Source organism: Dendrobates tinctorius, unplaced genomic scaffold, assembly GCF_039654945.1.
Source record: "Dendrobates tinctorius isolate UK_male_01 unplaced genomic scaffold, ASM3965494v1 ptg000046l, whole genome shotgun sequence".
NCBI lineage: Eukaryota > Metazoa > Chordata > Amphibia > Anura > Dendrobatidae > Dendrobates > Dendrobates tinctorius.
In genome coordinates, this window is record NW_027361714.1 from 3,507,337 (window position 1) to 3,531,944 (window position 24,608).

The 24,608-nt window shown below is 42.5% G+C and overlaps 1 protein-coding gene across 1 annotated transcript; it reads right to left on the reverse strand.

Annotated features, from left to right (window-relative positions):
• Positions 1-723: 723 nt before the first annotated feature.
• Positions 724-24,161, reverse strand: LOC141089595 (uncharacterized). Its single transcript, XM_073576109.1, has 3 exons — positions 23,901-24,161; positions 4,512-6,140; positions 724-3,132 (listed from the first exon to the last, which is right to left on the reverse strand). Exons 1-2 carry the CDS (start codon positions 24,159-24,161, stop codon positions 5,115-5,117), a joined length of 1,287 nt encoding a protein of 428 aa, XP_073432210.1. The 3' UTR covers positions 724-3,132; positions 4,512-5,114.
• Between the last annotated feature and the right edge of the window lie 447 nt (positions 24,162-24,608).

The window sequence follows — 24,608 nt, forward strand, 5'->3', positions numbered from 1 at the left end:
AAACGCAGAGCCGTGAAAATAAAAAGTCTTTTTTATTTCCACAAAAGTGATTTTTTAGACCCCAATTTTTAGACCCCCAAAGTTGGTAAATAGTGGAAACCCCTCAATTCTTGCTCCAACCCTAACCCCAACACACCCCTAACCCTAATCCCAACCCTAATCCCTAATCCTAACCCTAATCCTAGTTCGCCCTAACCCTAGCCCAACCCTAGCCCAACCCTAGCCCTAACCCTAGCCCAACCCTAACCCTAGCCCAACCCTAACCCTTAACCCTAGCCCAACCCTAACCCTAGCCCAACCCTAACCCTTAACCCTAGCCCAACCCTAGCCTAGCCCTAACCCTAGCCTAGCCCTAACCCTAGCCTAACCCTAGCCTAACCCTAACCCTAGCCTAACCCTAACCCTAGCCTAACCCTAACCCTAGCCTAACTCTAACCCTAGCCTAACCCTAACCCTAACCCTAGCCTAACCCTAACCCTAGCCTAACCCTAACCCTAGCCTAACCCTAGCCTAACCCTAACCCTAGCCTAACCCTAACCCTAGCCTAACCCTAGCCTAACCCTAACCCTAGCCTAACCCTAACCCTAGCCTAACCCTAACCCTAGCCTAACCCTAACCCAAGCCTAACCCTAGCCTAACCCTAGCCTAACCCTAACCCTAGCCTAACCCTAACCCTAACCCTAGCCTAACCCTAACCCTTATGGAAAACTGAAAAAAAAAATATTTTTTTTATTTCATTATGTGTGCCTATATAAGGGGGTGATAAACGGGGGGGTTATGTACTATTTTTATTATTTTGATCACTATGATCGTTTATCATAGTGATCAAAATAATGAATGGAATCTGCCAGCCGGAGCCAGCAGATTCCCGGCGGGCGCACTGTGCATGCGCCCGCCATTTTCAAGATGGCGGCGCCCATCGGATGACGCCGGCGGGCGCGGGACCACCGGGAGGGGACGGAGGACAAGGGAGAGGTACCGGGAGGGGACCGGGGGGATCGGGGACCCTATTTCTCTATCCTCTGATGTGCGATCACATCAGAGGAAAGAGAAATTAAATGTAAAATCGCTGCTTTTTTTTTTTTTGCGGTCGCCGTTATAGGGTTAATAACGGCGATCGCAAAAGCGGGGGTCGGTAAAAACCGACCGATTCATGTTCTCTGGGGTCTCGGCTACCCCTGGCAGCTGAGACCCTGGAGAAAATCCGACACTGGGGGGCGCTATTCACTTAAATCACAGCGCCGTGAATTAACGGCGCTGTGGTTTAAGTACCCTTAATTACCGCCGCTAAAAGGCGTATCGGCGGTCGTTAAGGGGTTAATAGTGCCTATTTTATTACTTTAGGAATATTTCCTAACCTTAGCCATTTTTTGTAAAATCCTGTACAAACCCTTTAAACAATAATAACAAGCCTATGCCTATGTTCAGTACTCCTTTTCAGTATTTGCTGCAGTTTGTAAACCTGGCCATAAAAGACATATGTGGGATAGACAGGCGTCCCACACACAGCAGGATTTTTCCTTGGTTTTGACCTTTAGAGGTCAAATATTTTGCTCAATATATAATGAAATTTAAAATAAATTGATACTAAATTTATGATTAAAAGCAGTTATATAAATATGCTAAAATATTATTCATTCCTCTTATTTACTATTGCCGCCATGTACTCTATGTCCCAGCAGTGGAGCTCTATTCACTGCGACCTGTCATGAAGTCGTAATCTTTTCCTGATTCCATTATTACTTTTTGTCATACTTGTCAGCCTCTAAATCTGTATTTACTTGTGATGAAAATCATCAGCACATTTTAGAGGCCTCCAGAGCTGTCCACTTTCCTTTTAATGAATGTGCCAGCTCAGCAAAGCAAAGCGACTTAGTAACCTTGTCATCAGCTTTGTGATCCCAGTGGAGAGACATAATTGCACACATAAGACCTTGTTCCCTCAGTATTTTACTTGAATCTACTGTCTAAGACAATGCAGGCTCTTTAGCAGAAGGAGGAATCTTGTCTACATTGTCGGTGTGATATTTCTTAATGGATTTTTTTTATGGAATTAGGTACATAATTATGAAGTTAATATATGTCATCTAAATCTTTCAAGGAAATATTTCAGAATGAATACAAAAGTATATTGCTCCTGCATTTCCTTCAACTTTGCTTACATTAAGCAGTGACATTTCATTTGTTTTTTAATATTAATATCCCTTATCCATAAGGTAGAGCATAGCTGAAGGTCTGACCACTCGGTCCCCCCAATCCCAAAAACCTAGGCTCTGAAAAGCCCCATGTGATTGAAGCAGTGGTCAATCATGAGGACTGCTGTTCCATTCATTCTGAATGGGACCACCACAGATAGCCAAGCGCTGCACTCTGCTGGTCTCCGGGACTCCCATAAGAATAAATCGAGGGCAGATGTGCATGGTTTATCAATGTTCCATTCTTATGGGGCTCTTTGGTGGGAGTTCCAGGGTTCAGACCCTGAGGATAGCTCTAAATTGAGAATAAGCATGCTATAACAAAACAAAGTTGGTAAGATTAGAAAAAAACATAGCTTCAACAGATTTACCCTACAATCCTACCAATGAAGGCAAAAAATGAGATGATAGATAACTGAACTTCAACTGATATTATGGTTAAAAAGTCAATACTAATTATGGAATCATCATAAACCATTGGATCAGAGTTAGGTTTGGGTTTGAATAAAAAGGCAAAAGTTATCACTATAGCAAATATTTTGCAGGTGAAGATACCACATTTCCCCTGAATGTAGACACTGTTTATCATGCTTGCCAACTTTCGAGAATGGATGTTATGGAGCATCCAAATAGAGTAAATAAAGTAGCTTACCTAGCACATCATGCAAAATTTTTCCCTTATTTCCCACCCATTTATAAAGGACTTACCTGCCTATGGCTTTCGATTTACAAATTATACATACTTCCTCCTTTGGTATACCACAAATTTAATACAGAAAGCACAAAATATCCCGTAAACAATTAATGTTCAGACACAAACCTTTACACAGACCACACACCAAACTCTCCTTGGATAGAGACCCAGACCAGGACCCCTGTCTACAGGCCTCAGACCAGAATCCCCCTGCTTATAAATACATAATGATACTTCAGATCCCTTAGGCTAGTTTCACACTTGCTTTTTTTTGCAGCGCGTTTTTCCCGCAAAAAAACGCATTGAAAAACGCATACATAAGCATACAACTGCTGCGTTTTTTTCAAGCATTTTTATGAGCATGCATGAAAAAAACGCAGCGTTTTTATGCGTTTGTATGCGTTTTTAGCGCGTTTTTACCGCGTTTGCGTTTTTTTCCAACATTTTTAGGTGGCCCCTCACACTACCCAAACCATGACTTTACTAACCCTAACCCTGACCCTAACCCTAACCCTAACCCTGACCCTAACCCTAACCCTGACCCTAACCCTTAACCAAATCATACTTAACCCTAACCCAAACCCTAAACCCTAACTAACCCTAACCCTAACCCTAACCCTGACCCTAACCCTAACCCTAACCCTAACCCTAACCCTAACCCTGACCCTAACCCTAACCCTGACCCTAACCCTTAACAAAACCATACTTAACCCTAACCCTGACCCTAACCCTAACCCTAACCCTGACCCTGACCCTAACCCTTAACCAAACCATACTTAACCCTAATCCTGACCCTGACCCTAACCCTAACCCTAACCCTAACCCTGACCCTAACCCTTAACAAAACCATACTAACCCTAATCCTGACCCTAACCCTGACCCTAATCCTTAACAAAACCATACTTAACCCTAATCCTGACCCTAACCCTGACCCTAACCCTAACCCTGACCCTAACCCTTAACAAAACCATACTTAACCCTAATCCTGACCCTAACCATGACCCTAATCCTTAACAAAACCATACTTAACCCTAATCCTGACCCTAACCCTGACCCTAACCCTAACCCTAACCCTAACCCTGACCCTAACCCTAACCCTAACCCTAACCCTGACCCTAACCCTTAACAAAACCATACTTAACCCTAATCCTGACCCTAACCATGACCCTAATCCTTAACAAAACCATACTTAACCCTAACCCTGACCCAAACCCCAACCCTAACCCTGACCCTGACCATAACCCTAACCCTAAACCCCCTTAACTAACCCTAACTCTAACCCAAACCCCTAAATTCCATGGTTTAAAAAAAAAACGCATATGCAAAAAAACGCATACATGAGCATGCCAGTGCGCACATATGCGCATCCATAGGCTATAATGGCCATTTTTAGCGCAAAACATGCGCATATGTGCGCATGCGCTTTTTTGCAGGGCCAAAAAATGCAACATGCTGCGTCTGGAAAATCCCAACGCACACCCCAAAAAAACGCAGCGCATGAAAATCGCATACATGCGCTTACCAGCGCACAGGTATGCGCACCCATGTTAAATATAGGGGAAAAACGCATGCGCAGGTGTGCGTTTTTTTCCAGCGCTAAAAAATGCAAATGTGAAACCAGCCTTACAGAGCTTAAATCAGACATTCCAGTATTCACTTCCCATTCTTGGGTTTCCCTCTACTCCCAATGTCTGGACACTGCTCTTCATCAGATAGGACAATGTTGGCTGTGGTGGATCTATTGGTCATGCAAACATGGAGATAGGTAAGCACATGAGGGAATCAGGGTTATGTCAGCTTCTCCTGGAGACCTGTAGATCTCTCCCTTCTTTTGGGAGTCTCTCGGACATATATACACACCACAAGAGCTTCTAAGGGGGCCCCCACCACTGGGCAGCGACCGCCAACGCAGCGCGAGGATAAATATTAGACGCCATCAGTGAATAGCAGGAACGGAGCGACCGGCAAGGGTCCGTCCTGCTTCCTGCCCGGAGGCCGCGCTTCCTGTTTTCACACGTCATCATTCAGCGGCCGCTGCTGTGTGAGGGAGGAAGCGCTGGCGATGCTGCGGAGGACAGGTGAGAGGAGAGAGGTGGTGTCTTGTGTGTGTATGTATGTGTGTATCAGTGTATGTATGTATGTATGTATGTCTGTGTCTGTGTGTGTGTATATCTGTGTGTATGATGAAGCAGGCAGAGGCAGTGATGGGACATGGGAGTGATGGTCTAGAAGGCAGTGATGGGGTGAAGGAGCAGGCAATGATGGGGGTGATGGAGCAGGCAGTGATGGGGCCGGGTGATGGAGCAGGCAGTGATGGGGTGATGGAGCAGGCAGTGATGGGGTGATGGAGCAGACAATGATGGGGGTGATGGAGAAGGCAGTGATGGGGTGATGGAGCAGGCAGTGATGGGGTGATGGAGCAGACAATGATGGGAGTTATGGGGTGATGGAGCAGGCAATGATGGGGGTGATGGAGCAGGCAGTGATGGGGGTGATGGAGCAGGCAGTGATGGGGTGATGGAGCAGGCAGTGATGGGGTGATGGAGCAGACAATGATGGGGGTGATGGAGCAGGCAGTGATGGGGGTGATGGAGCAGGCAGTGATGGGGTGATGGAGCAGGCAGTGATGGGGTGATGGAGCAGAAAATGATGGGGGTGATGGAGCAGGCAATGATGGGAGTGATGGGGAAGGCAGTGATGGGGTGATGGAGAACGCAGTGATGGGGTGATGGAGAAGGCAATGATGGGAGTGATGGGGTGATGGAGCAGGCAATTATGGGGTGATGGAGCAGACAATGATGGGGTGATGGAGCAGACAATGATGGGGGTGATGGAGCAGGCAATGATGGGGTGATGGAGCAGGCAATGATGGGGTGATGGAGCAGGCAATGATGGGAGTGATGGAGCAGGCAATGATGGGAGTGATGGGGGAAGGCAGTGATGGGGTGATGGAGAACGCAGTGATGGGGTGATGGAGAAGGCAATGATGGGAGTGATGGCGTGATGGAGCAGGCAATGATGGGGGTGATGGAGCAGACAATGATGGGAGTGATGGGGTGATGGAGCAGGCAATGATGGGAGTGATGGGGAGAAAGCAGTGATGGGGTGATGGAGAAGGCAGTGATGGGGAGAAGACAATGATGGGGTGATGGTCGAGAGGGCAATGATGGGGTGGTGGGTGAGAATGCAATGATGGTGGTGGTGGAAATGTGGCAGAACAAGAGGATAAGATTAGATTGTACATCTAAGTGCTACAGTTCGCGCTCTACTGTTATGGCTAAAATGTTAATGATATGGGGGCCCCCACCAGATTTTCTGCCCAGGGGCCCCCACCAACCTTAATCCGGCCCTGCATACAGACAATAATTTCAATACAAGGTAAGACAGTTTAAACAGATACATTAGGAGTGAGGGCCCTGCTCACAAGCTTACAGTCTACTAAGAAATAGGGGGGACAAAATAGGTGAAACATGCTTGTTATTTCAGGTCCAGCAATTCTGGTCAGAAAATAGGAAGCTTCTCTTTTCTTTGAAAAGCAGGGAAAGATTTAAATAGACCTAAATATGTCATATCCAACATATCTAACTGTTTATGGCTTGATAGAGAGTTAATGGAATACTCCAGGCAGAAATGTGTTAAATTTAATGCAGGGCATGAGGAGGTGATGCTTGACACATGGATTCAAAGAGGACAAAAGAGGGATTCTTAGTGTCATGCACTGCCTTTTTAGGTCCTGTGTTAGGACAAAACAAAGTATGTGACATACCTTAATATCTAAATGTGCATGATCATAGTTGGTTTCATAATTTTTACACATCTACCCCTTTTTTATTACTATTATGTCCTTGGTAGGTGAAAAAATTATGTCTCTCTTTGGTAGGTGAAAAATTATGCTATTAATTTGTGCCATCTAATACAGTGTATAATGTGTGACGTTTTGGGTCTGTTCCAGACCTTTGTCAGACATGCACTATAATAGTAAAGTAAAATACAGTGTATTAGATAAATATATACGACAAGTAATATAGTTACATATATACATGCATATATGGTGGCACAGATAGCATAATATCTAGAGTTGGGCAGATCGATTTACGGATTGCTGTTCCACTTGCTAGGTCAGTAGTCTTTGGCTGCTGGACGTAAGGCTCATGAATCTATCTTTTGGGATCCTCATTGTGACTGTTCATAAGTTAGCTGGCACAACGTCATTTGTGCATTACCAGGGCGCTTGAGCGGGGCCCACCAACACTTGTGCCTATTTCACCTGAATGTATATCCTCGGACCCACATTCAGCTGAAAAGAATTAAGGCATAGAGACCCGCAGGTTCACCTGAACTGTAATACCCTCCACCAGACAATCAGAGGTTGGCAGCAGGTACTGGCTTGGTGGTGCATGGAAGTGATGTCATGCTCTGCCCGTATCAGAACACTGAACTCAGCTGCCAGCTATAAAAGAGGACATCACATATCATGGGAGTGTGAAAAGGTAAGAATAAATGTTTATTTATTTTTAAAATGTGCTGGAAAAGAGCGAGGTACATTATTGCTGGAAGAGGCCCAGGATGGTGGACATTATACTTAAAAGAGGCTCCCAATGGAGGACATTGTTATAGGATGATGGGTCACTGGATGGAGGGGGTATTATTACAGGAATGGACCAGGAGATGGACATTATTACTGGAAGGTGCCCAGGATGAGAATATTATACCAGGAAAGGCCCATGATGGAGGACTTTATACCATGAAGTAACCGAGGTTGCACAACATTATACCAGGAAGGGGCCCAGAATGGGGGACATTATACCAGGAAGGGCCCAGGATGGGGGGCATTGTTATAGGATGGGGGGTATTATTAACCCCTTCCTGACATCAGACGTACTATCCCGTCCATGGGACCCGGGCCCCTATGCCCATGGACGGGATAGTACATCTACCGCGATCAGCGGCGCCCACATGGTGAGCGCCGCTAATCGCGGCCGAGTGTCAGCTGATTATCACAGCTGACACCTGGCACAATGTGTCAGGGGCGGTCACGGACCGCCCCCAACACGTTAACCCCTTGCACACCGCGATCAAACATGATCGCGGTGTACCGGGGGTTAAAGGGAAGCATCGGCAGGGAGGGGGCTCCCTCCGTGCTTCCCTGAGCCCCCAACGGCAACGCAATGTGCAGCGCTGCTGCCGTGGGTCCTTTCCTGCAGGCCCCCAAATCCAAGATGGCGATGGGGGCATTTGGGGGCCTGCAGGAAGCTGGCTTCCTCAGTGCCTGCAAAGCGCAGGCATGAGGAAGCCTTGTGCACTGCCTGTGACAGATCGCTGATCTGTCACAGTGATCTGTGATGTGACAGATCAGCGATCTGTCACAGAACAGTGATGTCCCACCTGGGACTATTTAATAAAGTAAAAAAAAATAAAAAAAAGTGTTAAAATAATTTAAAAAAAATCGCCAAATAAATTACAAAAAAAAAAAAAATATTCCCTCAAATAAATCCATTTTTTGAAAATAAAAAAAACCCAAAACAATAAAAGTACACATATTAGGTATCGCCGCGTACATAACGACCCGCCCTATAAAACTGTCCCATTAGTTAACCTCTTTAGCGAACCCCTTAAAAAATAGAAATAAAAAACGAAGCAAAAAATAATGATTTATTATCATGCCGCCAAACAAAAAGTGTAATAACGCGTGATCAAAAAGACGCATATAAATATCCATGGTACCGCTGAAAACGTCATGTTGTCCCGCAAAAAACGAGCCATCACACAGCATCATCAGCGAAAAAATATAAAAGTTATAGCTCGCAGAATAAAGCGATGCAAAAATAATTATTTATTATATAAAATAGTTTTCATTGCATAAAACCGACAAAACATAAAAAAAGACCTAAATGAGGTATCGCTGTAACCGTACTGACCCAAAGAATAAAACCGCTCTATCAATTTTACCGCACGCGGAACGGTGTAAACGCACCCCCCCCAAAAGAAATTCATGAAACGCTGGTTTTTTGTTCATTCTGCGTCCCAAAAATCAGAATAAAAAGCGATCAAAAAATGTCACGCGCCCAAAAATGGTACCAGTAAAAACGTCAACTCGTCCCGCAAAAAATAAGACCTCACATGACTCGGTGGGTCAAAATACGGAAAAATTATAGCTCTCAATATGTGGTGATGCAAAAACTATTTTTACAATAAAAAGCGTCTTTTAGCGTGCGACAACCGCCAAACATAAAAACTGCCATAAATAGTAAATCAAACCCCCCGTTATCACCCCCTTAGCTAGGGAAAAATAATAAAATAAAAAAAATGTATTTTTTTCCATTACGGTTAGGGTTAGGGCTAGGGTTAGGGTTAGGGTTAGGGTTAGGGCTAGGGCTAGGGTTAGGGCTAGGGTTAGGGCTAGGGTTAGGGCTGAGATTAGGGTTAGGGGTGTGTTGGGGTTCGGGTTGGAGTTAGAATTGGGGGTTTCCACTGTTTGGGCACATCAGGGGCTCTCCAAATGCAACATGGCGTCTGATTTCAATTCCAGCCAATTCTGAGTTGAAAAAGTCAAATGGTGCTCCTTCCCTTCCAAGCTCTGACATGCGCCCAAACAGTGTTTTATCCCCACATGTAGGGTATCAGCCTACTCAGGACAAATTGCAAAACAATTTTTGGGGTCCAATTTCTCCTGTTACCCTTAGGAAAATAAAAAATTGGGGGCAAAAATATCATTTTTGTGGAAAAAAATGATTTTTTTATTTTCACGTCCGAGCGTTATAAACTTCTGTGAAGCACTTGGGGGTTCAAAGTGCTCACCACACATCTAGATAAGTTCCATGGGGGGTCTAGTGTCCAAAATGGGGTCACTTGTGGGGAGTTTCAATAGTTTAGGTACATCAGGGGCTCTCCAAACGCACATGACACCCGCAGACCATTCCATCAAAGACTGCATTCCAAAACGTCACTGCTTCCCTTCCGAGCCCCGACGTGTGTCCATACAGTAGTTTTCTCCCACATATGGGGTGTCAGCGTACTCATGACAAATTGGACAACAACTTTTGGGGTCCAATTTCTCCTGTTACCCTTGGGAAAATGAAAAAATTGGGGACTAATTGATCATGTTTGTGGAAAAAATACAATTTTTTTATTTTCATGCCCGGGCATTATAAACTTCTGTGAAGCCCTTGGGGGTTCAAAGTGCTCACCACACATCTAGATAAGTTCCTTAGGGGGTCTCATTTCCAAAATGGGGTCATTTGTGGGGGGTTTCCACTGTTTAAGTACATTAGGGGCTCTCCAAAGGCAACATGACACCCGCAGAACATTCCCCCAAAGTCTGCATTCCAAAACGTCACTACTTCCCTTCGGAGCCCCGACGTGTGTCCATACAGTAGTTTTCTCCCACATATGGGGCATCAGCGTACTCGGGACAAATTGGACAACAACTTTTGGGGTTCAATTTCTCCTGTTACCCTTGGGAAAATAAAAAAATTGGGGACTAATTGATCATGTTTGTGGAAAAAATACGATTTTTTTATTTTCATGCCCGGGCATTATAAACTTCTGTGAAGCCCTTGGGGGATCAAAGTGCTCACCTCACATCTAGATAAGTTCCTTAGGGGGTCTAGTTTTCAAAATGGGGTCATTTGTGGGGGGTTTCCACTGTTTAGGTACATTAGGGGCTCTCCAAAGGCAACATGACACCCGCAGACCATTCCATCAAAGTCTGCACTCCAAAACGTCACTACTTCCCTTCCGAGCCCTGACGTGTGTCCATACAGTAGTTTTCTCCCACATAAGGCACGTCAGCGTACTCAGGACAAATTGGACAACAACTTTTGGGGTTCATTTTCTCCTGTTACCCTTGGGAAAATAAAAAAATTGGGGACTAATTGATCATGTTTGTGGAAAAAATACGATTTTTTTATTTTCATGCCCGGGCATTATAAACTTCTGTGAAGCCCTTGGGGGTTCAAAGTGCTCACCTCACATCTAGATAAGTTCCTTAGGGGTCTAGTTTTCAAAATGGGGTCATTTGTGGGGGGTTTCCACTGTTTAGGTACATTAGGGGCTCTCCAAAGGCAACATGACACCCGCAGACCATTCCATCAAAGTCTGCACTCCAAAACGTCACTACTTCCCTTCCGAGCCCCGACGTGTGCCCATACAGTAGTTTTCTCCCACATATGGGGTATCAGCATACTCAGGACAAATTGGACAACAACTTTTGGGGTCCAATTTCTCCTGGTACCCTTGGGAAAATAAAAAAATGGTGACTAAAAGATCATGTTTGTGGAAAAAATACGAATTTTTTATTTTCACGCCCGGGCATTATAAACTTCTGTGAAGGACTGGGGGGTTCAAAGTGCTCACCACACATCTAGGTAAGTTCCTTGGGGGGTCTAGTTTACAAAATGGTGTCATTTGTGGGGGGGGTTTCCACTGTTTAGGTACATCAGGGGTTTTCCAATCACGACATGGTGTCCGATATCAATTCCAGCCAAAAACGTCAAATGGCGCTGCTTCCCTTCCAAGCTCTGCCATGCGCCCAAATAGTGGTTTACCCCCACATGTGGGGTATCAGCGTACTCAGGACAAATTGCACAATAACTTTTAGGGTCCTGTTACCCTTGGAAAAATAAGAATTGAGGGTGAAACGATCATTTTGGTGGAAAAAATATGATATTTTAATTGTACGGCTTTATGTTATAAACTTCTGTGAAGCCCTTGGGGGTTCAAAGTTCTCACCACACATCTAGATAAGTTCCTTAGGGGGTCTAGTTTCCAAAATGCTGTCATTTGTGGGGGGTTTCCACTGTTGTGGTACATCAGGGGTTTCCAATCGCGACATGATGTCCGATCTCAATTCCAGCCAAAAACGTCAAATGGCGCTGCTTCCCTTCCGAGCTCTGCCATGCGCCCAAATAGTGGTTTACCCCCACATGTGGGGTATCAGCGTACTCAGGACAAATTGCACAATAACTTTTAGGGTCCTGTTACCCTTGGGAAAATAAAAATTGGGGTGAAAAGATCATTTTTGTGGAAAAAATATGATTTTTTAATTGTACCGCTGTACGTTATAAACTTCTGTAAAGCCCTTGTGGGTTCAAAGTTCTCACAACATATCTAGATAAGTTCCTTGGGGGGGTCTAGCTTCCAAAATGGGGTCACTTGTAGGGGGTTTCCACTGTTTAGGTACATCAGGGACTCTCCAAACGTGACATGGTGTCCGATCTGAATTCCAGACAATTTTGCATTGAAAAAGTCAAACGGCGCTCCTTCCATTCTGAGCTCTGCCATGCGCCGAAACAGTCGTTCCCCCCCACATATCAGGTATCAGCGTACTCAGGACAAATTGCACAATAACTTTTGCAGTCCAATTTCTCCTGTTACCCTTGGTAAAATAAAAAAAATTGAACCTGAAATATTTTTTTTGTGAAAAAAAGTTAGATGTTCATTTTTTTTTAAATATTCAAAAAAATTCCTGTGACGCACCTAAAGGGTTAATAAACTTCTTGAATGTGGTTTTGAGCACCTTAAGGGGTGCAGTTTTTAGAATGGTGTCACTTTTGGGTATTTTCTATCATATAGACCCCTCAAAGTGGCTTCAAATGTGATGTGGTCCGTAAAAATAAAATGGTGTTGTAAAAATGAGAAATCGCTGGTCAACTTTTAACCCTTATAACTTCCTAACAAAAAAAAATTTTGGTTCCAAAATTGTGCTGATGTAAAGTAAACATGTGGGAAATGTTAGTTATCAAGTATTTTGGGTGCCATATCTCTGTGATTTAAGGGCATAGAAATTAAAAGTTGGAAAATTGCGAAATTTTCAAAATTTTCGCCAAATTTCAGTTTTACTCACAAATTAACGCAAGTTATTTGAATGAAATTTTACCACTAACATGAAGTACAATATGTCATCAGAAAACAATGTCAGAATCACCGGGATCCATGGAAGCGTTCCAGAGTTATGACCTCATAAAGGTACAGTGGTCAGAATTGTAAAAATTGGCCCGGTCATGAACGTGCAAACCACCCTTGGGGGTGAAGGGGTTAAAGGAAGCAGCCCAGGATGGAGGACATTAATTCAGGAAGGGGATAGGAGAGGGACATTTTTACAGGAAGGAGACAAGACAGGAGACATTATTACATGGAGACGATTGCACATGTTTTTATAGATTCTAGAATGCCACAGGGGACCATGCAAGTGGGAGCAGGTCCAAATATCACACCAGGGCCAGTCGGACTCTAGTTACGCCACTGTGCATCATGCTGCAATGATGACATTCACCCAAATCAACGAGAATAGTGTATGTCTGATGAAGGTCTAGAACAGACTGAAACGTCACACATTATACACTGTGGACTAGATGACACAAATAAATAGCATCATTTCTCACCTACCTAAAAGCACCAGATTCTTTCTACATTGAAATGTAGCAAGGATGCCTTATACACAACTGTACAGCCAGTAGCACAAGTAAACAAAGAAGACATGAGTTGTCTGTAGAGGCTTATCGTAGCAGTAGTTGTTGCTAACAGATAGGCAGCACTCTGGGAAGAAAGCAGACCAATGAGGCGTACAGGACATGTCAGGACTGTAATACAATGAGTAATGAAGAGAACAACAATCCCAAGGATCTTGTTAAAGTTCTATGAGATCAACAGCAAAAAAGACAATTGCGTGACAATTTTAAATGAAAACCAAGGTAGATGCATTGCTCTGGACCTGCACAGTTCAAGGCATTTACTTTAGTTGGAAACAATTGTGTAGAAACACATTAACAATACACATCCGCAAACTCACATCCAAGTTATCTTCTTCATCAATCAGATAACCTTTATTTATGCCTCCAGGCTGCGTGGTGATGGCTCTCCCTGAGTAAAATTCCCTTTCAATTAATTTATTATCCAGAGATGTAATTTAATCAGAGATTTCAATTTAGCAACGCCAAATCAAATTTACCATCTTCATTTAAACAATAATATTGTTGTTGTTTTTTTAAGGACTCAGAGCTTCAGAGTTGCCTGTTTTAAGATAAAGCTGTAGCAAGTGCCAGCCAAGCTATATGGAGCCTGGGAGTACTATAAAAATGTGCCATCTACTATTCCGAAAATACAAACAAAAATCAATTTTCTATTAGCTCAAAACCTGCCATGCGTACCAGGGAGATTACATAGACCTACTCAAATAGATTGTTGTCAGATCACTAACTTCCTGTCACCCTAGCAAAATAAAGCCATATCAATATGTTTAGGATTGAATTTTAATTAAAAATCATAATTATGATAAATAGTATGACCATTGTATCCGAGGAACTAAAAGAACTAAAATCAAAAGGGATTTCCAGAGAGTGACTTTTTGGTTTACTTTACATAGAAGTATGTTACCAAGTGTAACTCAGTTTCTTGAAATTTACAGTATGTAATGTAGTTAATGTCTTAATATTACAGATAAGAGGATCTGCTGAGGTTCGAATACTGAAAATCATGAAAATTTTACAGGGAAATTCAATTTGCAGGGAAGTCATTCTCTGAGAATCAAATGTTCCTTCTTATGCTTTGTGGTCCTTGCAGACCCCAGATCATAATAAACTTAGGATGTAAAAAAAATAAATTAAAAATGTTAATCCTCACTTCCCCAGTCCCACTATTGCCTTGGTTTGCAATCCAGTCCTCCATGACATTTTTTCCCTCAGTTTTTGGCCACTTCTTCACTCCAAGCCAGGACAGCACACTGTGTTGTTACTTGGCTGACATATGTCGTAATGCCGTACGAAGTGCACCATGCACGGATGTCACTGGTCGAGTAGTGCTAAAAGTCCTGGTCTGGAAAGAATAGGCCGAAGAAAATTCATGTGGTGAAGGGAGGGGAAATGAAGAGGCACGTAGGACTGTAAGGTGAGCTACTGGAACGATGCTACAGATGAGCGGTGAAGTGAGAATTATTGCTTTATCTAACCATTTGCCTGGTCTTCTACACTTCCGCAATGTGACAACCACAGCTGGCCACCATTTTTCTGAATTCAAGAGGAGCAATTTACAAAAAAATACATACAGTATTCTGGAGAATGTGAAATATTGTAAAATAGGTGGAACGTATAATTGCAGTCCAATAAATTTGATCATCTCTACTTAATATGCATTGACAGAGATAACCTTACACAGTTTAGAATAATTGTCCACCACTGCTTGCAGTTTCCTTAATGTATGTTAACTGTGGCCATTATGTCATCATTTAAAGCCTTCGTAGAAAATATCTTCAGTATTTTAGAACCAATCATAGCTAACATCTGAGTTTTCTCATCAATATGTACAATGACAATAATAATTAAAGTTATATAAACTGCTCGTGTTGTTCTTCTATGCATTTTATCAGGGTATACAGAATTAGCAAAGTTTACCTTTAACCTAGATAACACTGCATTGGGATAACTTGGTACAAAAAGTATCATTTGCCACCTAAGCTGAAATTGGTCAATGGTTTGTCCAATGTTAAAAAGAACATCACAATTTTAGGTAAAGTAATGACATGACTTTATTGGCACTTTAATACTTATCAAATTGATATCTTTGGTGAAGAAATTCGGTTCTTTTATCATCATTTCATGTTTTTGATATTTGGCTATGATCAGACTGTGGAGTGCTCTTTCTTAACATCACTGATGTCCCTATTGGGGCTAACAATCTAAATTCCCTGTTTGAATGTGTAGGAGGAAACAGAGAAGCCAGAGGAATGGAAACAAGAAGATAAAATGTTGTTACAAAGCAAGAGTGCTAACTGTAAGGAACCTGTTGCTGCAAGGTTTGCTCTGCAGTCCTAAACACCCTGTTGCGGTATCCTTGAGTGTGTGTGCATTCTGGGAATTTGCTCCATACTCCTTTTCAGGCCAAAAGTGGTATGATGGCATGGGGACCTTGATGATAAGCAACGAAATGGTGAGACCAGGATCTGTTTTAGATAGTTATAAATTTCTTTACTGCATGATGCTTCTTGTACATTTCCTCCGCATTAGGTAGAGGCTCATACTTATTTCTAGTTGTTTACGACATTTTGGTTATATGGCATAAATGGCATTTTTGCTATTTATGGTGATATTTTCAATTCAAGAGTGAAAGAGTTCTTCTAAGCTTTCTGCCTGGCCTTCAGCTTCTTTATCCTCCACTGTAATGAGCACCCTGTGTCCCTTTCTGATCTGGGTAGCACTTTCTAAACTCATGGGACCAGATTCCATATTGTTCCATAGCCCACTCCTTACTGGCTGCCCTGGGGAATTACGCCTCCCTCAGATCTGTTTAATTGCTGTGACAGGTATACAAAAATTGTGGAAAGGACCCTTCTTGTTACTTCTCCTTCTACCTCTGTACTCCAGCCGTTTAGGTGCTTAGTTGCTGTAGAACTCTTCTAGAACATTCTAACCCTTCGATTCTTCTGCCGCTAACACACTCTCCAACTTGTGACCTTCTAAACAATAACACTTCTTATCTCTTCTCTAACTTCCTGTGCCCATGTAACTTCTCCCCTTCTGGGTTGTCTTATAACTGTTAACTCTACACAGACTAAGGCTGCGGATTCTGCTGTGGTTCCGCAGCATTTTTGGCCCTGCGGAACTGCAGCAGTTCCGCAGATATGTTACAGTACCATGTCACCCTATGGGTTTTAAAAACCGCTGTGCACACGCTGCGGTTTTTCTGCAGTTTATAAACTGCAGCAAGTCAATTGTTTCTGTGGATTCCGCTGCGGTTTCACACCTTTAACATAGTAGAGGTGTGAAACCGCAGGCCAAGCCACAGGAAAACCGCAGGTCACTTTAACTGTGGTTTTACCTGTGGTTCCGCGCGGAAAAACCCGCAGGTGAATCCTAATTTTGCCACAAAAAACTGGGAAAACTTAATGACTCGAGCATTGTCCCCTCATCCCTATCCTGGTATGCATGGTCCCTCATCCCCTTCCTTATCTGCATGGCTCCTTATTCCGATCCTTGTCTGCATGGCTCCTTATTCCCATCCTTGTCTGCATGGCTCCTTATTCCCATCCTTGTCTGCATGGCTCCTTATCCCCCATCCTTGTCTGCATGGCTCCTTATCCCCATCCTTGCATGCATGGTTTCTCATCCCCATCCTTGTCTGCATGGCTCCTTATCCCCAACCTTTCCTGCATGGCTCCTTATTCCCATCCTTGTCTGCAAGGCTCCTCATCCTTATCCTTGTATGTGTGGGTCCTCATCCCTATCCTTGTATGCGTGGACACCATGATAAAAGCATAAAAAAATCCTACTTACCTTCCCTGCACGCCCTCGCAGCATCTTGTTTCGGTGCCAGAAGCTCCTGCGGCTGGGTGATCACGTGTACCCGCTCATTAAGGGAATGAATATTCATCTCTCTCCACACCTATTGGAGTGGAGAGAGGTGAATATTCATAACTCTTAAGTAGTGTGCACCCTTGATAGCCCTGCCGCTGCTGGAAGCCGGAGGCTGCGACTGTAACTGTACGTGCTATAAGAGAAATGAATATTCATTGCCAGTGTAGTGAATATTCATTTCTCTTTAGCAGCGGGCACAGGCTTTAGCCGCAGCTGCTGTCTCCTGCCTCCTGTGATGCTCTGCTCCTCCATTCCACCGTCCCCTGCCGTCTTCTGGGATCATGACTTGTGTATAAGCCGAGGGGGCTGAAAAACTCAGTTTATACAAGAGTATATATGGTAACTAGAGTTGAGCGATACCGTCCGATACTTCAAAATATCGGATCGGAATGGATTGGCCGATCTTTAAAAAAAGTATCGGTATCGCCGATGCCGATACCGGAAGTCCCATTCAAGTCTATGAGACTTCCGGTATCGGAATTGGAAAAACCCTTTCCTGCCCTTGTACAGCCTCTCGGGGGTCTGTACGGGCCTTCCGGGGGTCTCTGCTGGCCTGCCGGGGGTCTGTGCCGGCCTGCCGGTGGGCTGTGCGGACTGCCCGGGGTCTGTAACGGCCTGCCGGGGGGCTGTGCCGGCCTGCTGGTGGTCTGTGCACCCTGTGGGGGTCTGTACCGGCCTGCCGGGGGGCTGTGCCGGCCTGCCGGGGGGCTGTGCTGATGTCCGGGGGTCTGTTCAGGCATCGTCCGATGGGACTACAAGTCCCATCGGGCGATGCCTGCTACCATGACAGTGATTGACACATTAGCCAATGATGGGACAGTAGTAGTCCCATCATCCGGCTAATGTGTTAAATGTAAAAAAAAAAAAAAATACTACATACATACATACTACATGCATGCTACATACATACTACATGCTACATACATAGTACATATATACTACATGCATGCTACATACATACTACATGCTACATACATACTACATACATACTACATATATACTACATGCATGCTACATACATACTACATGCATGCTACATACATACTACATGCATGCTACATACATACTACATGCTACATATATACTACATGCATGCTACATACATGCTACATACATACTACATACATAATACATGCATGCTACATACATACTACATGCTACATACATACTACATACATACTACATATATGCATCATACATACTACATGCTACATACATACTACATACATACTACATATATGCATCATACATACTACATGCTACATACATACTACATACATACTACATATATACTACATGCATGCTACATACATACTGCATGCATGCTACATACATACTACATGCATGCTACATACATACTACATGCTACATACATACTACATACATACTACATATATACTACATGCATGCTACATACATACTGCATGCATGCTACATACATACTACATGCTACATACATACTACATACATACTACATATATACTACATGCATGCTACATACATACTGCATGCATGCTACATACATACTACATGCTACATACATACTACATGCATGCTACATACATGCTACATACATACTACATATATACTACATGCTACATACATACTACATACATACTACATATATACTACATGCATGCTACATACATACTGCATGCATGTTACATACATGCTACATGCTACATACATACTACATACATACTGCATATATACTACATGCATGCTACATACATACTGCATGCATGCTACATACATACTACATGCTACATACATACTACATACATACTACATATATACTACATGCATGCTACATACATGCTACATGCTACATACATACTACATACATACTACATGCATGCTACATACATACTACATGCTACATATATACTACATACATACTACATATATACTACATGCATGCTACATACATACTACATGCTACATACATACTACATACATACTACATGCATGCTACATACATACTACATACATACTACATATATACTACATGCATGCTACATACATACTACATGCTACATACATACTACATACATACTACATGCATGCTACATACATACTACATACCTACTACATATATACTACATGCATGCTACATACATACTACATGCTACATACATACTACATACATACTACATGCATGCTACATACATACTACATGCTACATATATACTACATACATACTACATATATACTACATGCATGCTACATACATACTACATGCTACATACATACTACATGCTACATACATACTACATATATACTACATGCATGCATGCTACATACATACTACATGCTACATACATACTACATACATACTACATGCATGCTACATACATACTACATGCTACATACATACTACATACATACTACATGCATGCTACATACATACTACATGCTACATATATACTACATACATACTACATATATACTACATGCATGCTACATACATACTACATGCTACATACATACTACATACATACTACATGCATGCTACATACATACTACATGCTACATACATACTACATACATGCTACATACATACTACATACATACTACATGCATGCTACATACAATACATTCATACAATACATACATAGACATACAGTACATATAACATAGAGTAACATACTTACCAATACTTGTCACATTGTTCCCCGAAGCCATTGTCTTCTACGGAATAAATATTAACATAACAAACCACAAAAATACTCACCCATGATCCGAAGCAGTCCACGAGTGTGTCCCACGATGATCTTGGGTAGAGAACTGCAGCATCAGCTTTTACCATAAAGTGAGACTAGGGACTTTTTTTTTTTAAGTGGTGGAGGAATACAGTGCGGAAGGATACCTACCTTCCGTCATTGGATTCCTGCAGCCCGTAGAGAGCGGCAGCATCAGCTGATGCTGCAGTTCTCTACCCAAGATCGTCGTGGGACACACTCGTGGACTGCTTCAGATCATGGGTGAGTATTTTTGTGGTTTGTTATGTTAATATTTATTCCGTAGAAGACAATGGCTTCGGAGAACAATGTGACAAGTATTGGTAAGTATGTTACTCTATGTTATATGTACTGTATGTCTATGTATGTATTGTATGAATGTATTGTATGTAGCATGCATGTAGTATGTATGTATGTAGTATGTATGTAGCATGTATGTAGTATGTATGTAGCATGTAGTATATATGTAGCATGCATGTAGTATGTATGTAGTATGTATGTAGCATGTAGTATGTATGTAGCATGTAGTATGTATGTAGCATGCATGTAGTATATATGTAGTATGTATGTAGCATGCATGTAGTATGTATGTAGTATATATGTGGTATGTATGTAGCATGTAGTATGTATGTAGCATGCATGTAGTATATATGTAGTATGTATGCAGCATGTAGTATGTATGTAGCATGCATGTAGTATGTATGTAGTATATATGTGGTATGTATGTAGCATGTAGTATGTATGTAGCATGCATGTAGTATATATGTAGTATGTATGTAGCATGTAGTATGTATGTAGCATGCATGTAGTATGTATGTAGTATGTATGTAGCATGCATGTAGTATGTATGTAGTATGTATGTAGCATGTAGTATGTATGTAGCATGCATGTAGTATATATTTAGTATGTATGTAGCATGTAGTATGTATGTAGCATGCATGTAGTATGTATGTAGTATGTATGTAGCATGTAGTATGTATGTAGCATGCATGTAGTATGTATGTAGCATGTAGTATGTATGTAGCATGCATGTAGTATATATGTGGTATGTATGTAGCATGTAGTATGTATGTAGCATGCATGTAGTATGTATGTAGTATGTATGTAGTATTTTTTTTTTTTTTAACATTTACCACATTAGCCGGATGATGGGACTACTACTGTCCCATCATTGGCTAATGTGTCAATCACTGTCATGGTAGCAGGCATCGCCAGATGGGACTTGTAGTCCCATCGGACGATGCCTGCACAGACCCCCGGACATCAGCACAGCCTCCCGGCAGGCCGGCACAGCCCCCCGGCAGGCCGGTACAGACCCCCACAGGGTGCACAGACCACCGGCAGGCCGGCACAGGCCCCCGGCAGGCCGGTACAGACCCCGGGAAGTCCGCACAGCCCCCCGGCAGGCCGGCAGAGACCCCCGGAAGGCCCGAAATGACGGCGCATCATGATGCGCACACACCGCGCATCATGATGACGTCATTTCGGCTGTCAATCAACTTTGAACTTCCGATTCCGATGCCCGATATTGAAAAAATATCGGATGTCGGTATCGGAATTCCGATACAGCGAATATCGGCCGATACCCGATACTTGCGGTATCGGAATGCTCAACGCTAATGGTAACTAGTTTTTGGACATCCTATTACTTTAGGCTCATGCCTGTTGGCAATGTTTATGCAGCAGCAGATAAAGCACAGCATCGTCAAACAATTTATTAGGGACTTGTACATATAGCAAACATTGATTTATGTCTCTTTTGCCTATATTGTAACTTCTCTCCCAGCAAAATAAACCTATCTCCTCCTAAAATTATTTTCTTTCCAAAATAGAAAAATGAAAACATGAAAACCTCCCTCTAAGGAATCAACTCAATTTCCTAGTGACAGACAGAACTGGAAGATGATATTCCACTTAGTGCACTAAATAACTAATGAAAGAAAGATGATGACACCTTGCACATAATATTCTTATGCATTTCATGACTCTGATCTCAGCTTCTGGTTTGGAGTGTAAATTTATTTACTTGGTAAAACTATCTTTCATATTTAGAAGCGGTTTGATGTTTTATAGGCGTGAAATGCGTCATGGCTTTTACTCGAGAGGCTTGAGTTTGTTTGTCTCTTGTATAAAAACTCTACTTGTTGCTTGAAGTGTAAACTTATTAACATGCTACAACTATTTTCCAGGTATTGAAAAAGTTGGGTATTTTTTGTTCTTGACTTTAGGAGCCTTCATTTTGCTCTTTTTATCTTAACTTTGTTTTATTTTCAGGATTGTCTGCAATAATTTAGACACAAAAATTCCTATATGTCAAGACACTATATATATTGTCAGCACTATAAGTGAAGGAGATGTCATCTTCATTGTATAACAAGATTCTAAATTATCATCCAAATTCAGTCTGATGCCCTTTTTCCTTCTGCCTCACGGCATAACGCACAACTTTCCAACATATTGCCTTATGAATCTCCTTCAAGTACCCAATTATCCGGCTGTACCAAGCTTGTCATTACCATGACAGCTGTGTGCTGCATGCTGTACATGCTGAGAGGTGAAAGATTGTACACCAAGATCCTCTTATTCTGTGTTGCATTTCCATTACAAAGGCACCAGGGGAAAAAGGATAAGAGCGGGGAAGTTGGAAAGGGGCAGCTGACTAGGTTAAAGCAGCTGCATCTCAGAAAATAAAGTGAAATGTAAAAATGTTAGCCATGGCCTTTATGCATTCTCCACACTGATTGCTCCTAGACTCCTTATTGTACATCTATAAACAAAAGGGGTAAAGCGTCTATCGAGGTTGCTCAAATGGGGCCTTCCATGGAAAAGAAATCTGCTACTGACATGAACGGTCATTTCTCTGCAGGTCACTACGCAGACACACATTTTAGAGATTGCAAGATGAAAAATAGAAACTCATTTCCATTGGGACATTTAATAATAAATCGGCAGCCTTTGAAGAACATTTATGATAATGAGCGTGAGATATATTTAGGCCCCTGATACATTAGTTTTCACTAGAATTTTGCATTAAAGCTGCATGAAATAGCACACATTATTTGTGCAACTTATTGGTGTGCAAAATGTTGGGACTTTTGGCTTTTCAAACATTCTTAGGCCACCGGCTCTACCAACTTTTTAAAATATGGGCTAAGTTTAGCGAGGAGGGGGTATATCATAGTAAATTGTAGCACATCATGTATCCAGGAGTTTTGCACAATATGTGAGAGTCATGTCGCTTTTGATTATAGCATACCATATGTAATTGTAGTAAGTATATAATTGTATTTAGTACATATACTTATAAGGATTATAGTGCATTGCATTGAAGCATGTTCATATGCTGCAGATATTTTTGAGATGTAAAATTCTGAAAAGTTATAGACATTGGTTAAAGAAGCACTCCCATCAGAATTTGTATTTATTATATGTATGTATATGTGCATGTAATGTACTGTGAGTGTGTTAATATACTCATTTACTGCTGTTCTGTCCGGTGTCCATTGCCGTTCTGTTCTGGTTCTCAGTGATCTCACACCTTTGAAAACAGTCTCCAGATCATCTTGCGCTGTGTGACCCGAAAGTGACTTGTACTATGTAAGCCTATGTTGTGTCAGAACGAGGCTCCTTAGACATAAGCTGTAAAAGAGACTTCTAGCTCACACAGAGAACATAGTGTTCTGGCTAGTTAGAATTTCAGTAAGAAGTGAAGCAGAACAATACTGGATGCCAGAGAGTATATTACTACACTCACACTACATTACATACACACATTTAATTTAAAAAATATAGATGAGAGTTTATGTAAGGCGGCCAGGGTGGTAGTCATGGCAACGAGCTGTAGTGTTCCCACACCTTGGCGCCCCACAGATAAAATACAATGTCCCTTCTACAGCATGCGCAGCGTGTGCAGCAATATATTTACATTCCCTGTCAAGATCATCTCAAGTTCTGTCACTCCGGCTCCACGTTCCCGAGCTCCACAAAACATGTCAGAGTTACAGTTCTTTTCCAACAGATTAACTTTAATATTCAGCAAGTCATTCAACACACTGGCTGCACAGGTTAAACAAATAGACATTTTCTTTTCTTTCCCTGCCATCCAGGCAGCCTCTATCCTCTCTATGAGCTCTGTCTCCCTTCTCCCAGCAATATCTGCCGTATTTTTAGACAGTCCATGTCCCATCTGTGCCTTCAGTGTCACCAGCTCCCTGTCAGACCCTCATCAGGTTCCAATAGGGAAGGGTACCGGGAACACCATCTCAGCTATTCCTGCCCCGGTCATAGACCCCTGATCATTCTTGGGGATGGTCCTTATGAGCTTGTGCCAGATTGCACAATTCTCCACCTGAGGCCCCTTACTGCCGTAGCAGCTTTATCCCCATGGTTGGCCATCTGTCTCCTTTACTGCTCCTTACACCTTGCCCTGGGCAAGGTTGCCTGTGCTCTGCTTCCTAATCAGGAAGTGTCCTGACTATATCCCCCTTGCTCTGCACTGCCCTATAGCTCGTCCCAACTGCTACACCCCATATGCTAACTAACACACCTATTCTATTTTATTCTATTCCCTATCACTATGATGCCTCCACTTTTATAATCCCCCTATGGTCCTATACTACCTAAGATCATATTC